Below are 4,176 nucleotides of genomic sequence, written 5' to 3' on the forward strand. Positions count from 1 at the left end.
CCAATCAGTTCAAATTAGCTGTGGTTATATACATGCCCATGCACAAATATACAACCTTAAATTGCCCATATACAGGTCTGCAAATAGCTCTACAAATCTAAAGTAATTTAAAAAATCATAGCTCATTGTCTCTCCCAACAATAGCAGCATCTCGCATGTGCATTTCAAACCTTCGAGAGCGTTCTCAAAATTGATTAGTTGAATATGATCTGATCAAGCATATGCCAATACCCAATGAACTATTTTCCCAGAATCTCCTGCAATTGTTTCTTCTTTGCAGGGCCATTACTGACAATCACAGCACTGCCATTGCCCGTATTGGCTGCTGCGTGGTAGGCGCGTAAGTATCTGCTGATGCCAATCCCAGTTTCACAGATGTGCTTGAGCACTCTTGTCTGATCCAGTATCTTGTAATAAGACTTATTGTAGTTTTAGGGCACTTCCTCTTCGAAATCACGCTCCAGATTCATACAGGAAGAGGCTAGCGATTGCAAATCTTCATCTGATTCCTCGTGGATTATTTATTAGTTGATCGAGGATTAATGATCAGAAGTTTCATCGAACATCGTGTAGTCCTCGTGCATCCGAAAACGGCGGATGTTATCCAGCTGCTCTGATAGTTGTTAGGATTTTTGTTGGACCTCTTGGTGTTTCGAGGGAGGATGGCTTCGCTCTGTGGCTCTTGTTGATTTTGATTACTTTTACATCATATGCTTCTTTTTGTGGTCGATAAAGGCTTACTTTTCAATTTTGAGGTCGTACGCTAAGTTGAGGGCTTTGGAAGAAGAGTCGTGCAATAGTGCATTGCCTTATCTTCTTTTCGCGTTCTTCTCCAAAGAAACCGAATCCCGCTCCATGAAGGACTTTCGCTTTGACTCATTTTTGTTCTCTTCATCTCCTTTGGCCGAGATCAGTCCTCTCGTCCATCTTCGCTCAAGATCTTTCGAGCTGGGGTACTTCCTCATCCCTTCATCCTCAGAGTCAATCATAATGCCGAGCTGTATCGCTTGCTCTCTGAGACTATCCAAGTAGATCTAATCGAGCTCCTGCATATAGTTGCCATTTTTGCTCAAGAGATCAGCCATGTACTTCTAGACCCGCACTTTGATGAATGGCTTGTTCAGCACTTCGACGATAGAAGGGCGGTGGTTGGCTTTGATCGAAAGCATGGAGGTGATGAGGTCTCGCAGCTGCTTTGAGTACGTTGGAGTGATGGAGGGATAGGACCCCCTCATTATCTTCAGAGCAAGCGCGTTGTAGCTCTGAGCTTCGAAAGGGAGCCTGAGGTTGCACATCTAATATATGATGACCCCGAATGACCAGATGTCGCTGCATTATCGGTTGCGTACCATTTATAAGAGTAGGCCTTGTATTTGAAAATATCGGGCGCCATGTAGTAGGGGGTACCAATGCAAGTGCTTGTAAGATCTTGGGCGTTGTCCAGCACCTTCGAGATCCCGAAATCCCCCAACCGAATGCGTTGGTCTGTCTTGAGGAATAAGTTTTGGCTCTTCAGATCCCTGTGTAATATCTTCTGGTTATGCAGGTAGTGGATTGCCAAGGCCTGACGAATAATAGGGAAGTTACAGTTTGCGCAATCCAGTCGAGGATTTGTTCCTCTTTGAAACTCTTGCCCTTCTCCTTGGTGCTTCTGATTTTGGCGTACATGTCCCCTGCCTCGCAGTAGAGCATGACAATGCATAGGTTTCCATCCTTATCAGTAAAGGAGTCCTTGTAGCTGACTATATCAGGGTGCCGCAGCTTCTGCAGGAGTTTAAGTTAATTCTCAATGTTGTCGCGTTACTTCTATTCGAGATCGAGCATGCGCAGTTTCTTTACCACGTAAAATTTTTATTATTGCTTGTGTTTGCACAGAAACACTTGTCCGAATGATCTGCGTTTGTGAGGATGCGTACCCTATGCCTATGAGCTTTCCCAGTTCGTATAACTACATTTTCAATTTACTCAGTCTATTATACTAATTGTTATATTGTTAATACTCTATTCTATACCTGCGTTTGTGCTCGTCTGTTTATAATGCGACTACATCAATATGCCACATCAATATGCCAATACATCATATGCCACATCAATATGCAAATACATCATATGCCAATACATCATATGCCAATACATCATATGCCAATACATCAATATGCCGAGTGGTGGAATAGTTATTATATTCAATATCATTAACTCAGAAGAATATACTGAAATTCGAAATGGGGCCACCGTAAGGGAAGGGAAAGATGTTATTATTCGAAGGGTAGAATATTTCCTTGGTCGGATACCTAGGGAACCTCTCCACCAGCTCATTATTAATTGAAATCTTATCGTCGTCGTTTTACTGTTCCAGGATGTTCTGAATCGAAATCCTGCCTTTCGATCTCTCTATCAGCTGGTCCTTTTCAGACACGAATAGATGGTGGGTATTTTCGAAACCCTTCTTTGACAGCTCCTTCCAACTTTGCATGTATGATTTTTCATGGGAATTTATATCTAGGCATAAAACACCAATTTACCTACTTCCATTTCCTAGATGCTTTGCTTCATGGAGACTTCGGCCTCCGATCTGGATTTCATTTCGTCATCCGACTCATCGTTCCTCCGCTTCTTTTTTTAAGGCTTGCGCTTGATTTCGGACAGCAGAGACCTAGGTTAATGATAATGTAACTTGTTGGTTCTCCGAAAGTGCTCGTGATGGAAATGACTTTCGTAGTTGGCCTCCCGGATTTTATGAAAGTTGTACATGTTGAGCTAAATAAGACAATGTGTACTTGGCGGACAAAGGATGAGTAGTTACTGTGTTTAAAATATTTGGGGAGTATTTCCTTGGAGAATTCCTCCTCCTTAGTGACCACGAAGCCGACTCCGTCTTGAGCCCATTTGATGGCATAATAGTTGGAGGATTCCTAGCTTTAAATGGGCAGTACTTCGAGGATTTCATAGGTCTTCTTGAGGAAACTCGAAACAGCCCGGGATTTGCGGCGGGGATGGATCGACTCACTTGGCGTTCGGCTCATGACTGGAATGGATTATAATTTTCCAATTTCCATAATTTTCGTTTATTCTATTGATATCGAAAATTAACATCTATTCCATTACTACGCATACCCGAAAGCTGGGGCCAATACGTAAGATGCAAGTAACGTGCGAATGGAGGGTTGGATTATAATGTCAGCTAATGTTATGCATTTATTGAATAAATTATATTCAATCAATATTCAATCAATAGGTTCGTCCTCGTTAATTCTTTTCAATGTTATCCCGATGCTATCGATGCTACTCTTACTCTTAATAAATAAAAAAGATAAAACTCAATGAATCATTATTAATCAGAGTCAACACTGGCAAACTTACGGGCGACATTGTCGCGCTTCGTCTTCACTTTTTCTGACTCGCCGTCCGCTCGAATATTTTTGCCTATTGTCGTGTCATTAGCTTACAAATTCGGAAGCCCTTCTTGCTGGATGAGTGATAGCTTGTCCATCAGTCTATTAATGTTGCTGACTCGTGTAACTAATCTCCTGTCAGGAGTGTGATTCGGGCTCTTCTTGATTGTATCATTTGGGCTGCTGGTTCCCATTTTATCTTTGGATTTTATGGACTCCTTCAAATATTTTGCTTTGATTTTGCTTGGGGCTGGCTCCCTTGCTTTCACTGGTTGGGCTTAGTTGCGAGTGATGAGAGTGCCCAGCTGACTGAATTTATGCTATACTTACTCATACTTTTTCTTGAGCATCTTCGCATATGTCTGTTGGCTGCTTTGCTCCCTATGCTCTTGTGACGATTGCTCCGAGGAAGACAGCTCTGAAGAGGGCTCTTAATCCAGCTGCTGCAATGGCTCTGACTATCTTGATTGGCCATCGTTAAAAGTGTTGCTATGGTTGTTGATGGTTTCCTAGCTCTATGCGGAATCGGAGTCATCGCTGTTGCAGTTGTCGTACTGGATGCGTATTATCTTCTGCTTCTTGTTGTCGAGGGTGTTGATGTCTTCGATTGTGATGCTGGCTATTGACTGCTGTTTGGAGAGTTCTCGCTCGATCAGTTTTCGGTACTTTTCCAACTCTAACTTCTCGTTTTACAGTTTGAATATCATTTATATTGGGGTTGGGGTTGGGGTTGGGGTTGGGGTTGGGGTTGGGGTTGGGGTTGGGGTTGGGGTTGGGGTTGGGA

The 4,176-nt window shown here is 42.7% G+C and overlaps 1 protein-coding gene across 1 annotated transcript; it reads right to left on the reverse strand.

Moving 5' to 3' along the window:
* Positions 1–1,091: 1,091 nt before the first annotated feature.
* Positions 1,092–3,369, reverse strand: LOC148298702 (serine/threonine-protein kinase Nek4-like). The gene is made up of 4 exons (XM_088276702.1): positions 3,361–3,369; positions 1,588–1,764; positions 1,350–1,447; positions 1,092–1,281 (listed from the first exon to the last, which is right to left on the reverse strand). Exons 1-4 carry the CDS (start codon positions 3,367–3,369, stop codon positions 1,092–1,094), a joined length of 474 nt encoding a protein of 157 aa, XP_088132828.1.
* Positions 3,370–4,176: the final 807 nt, after the last annotated feature.

This window comes from Brachycentrus maculatus, unplaced genomic scaffold, assembly GCF_059751285.1.
Source record: "Brachycentrus maculatus isolate JH-2025_06_01 unplaced genomic scaffold, ASM5975128v1 h1tg001722l, whole genome shotgun sequence".
Lineage (NCBI taxonomy): Eukaryota > Metazoa > Arthropoda > Insecta > Trichoptera > Brachycentridae > Brachycentrus > Brachycentrus maculatus.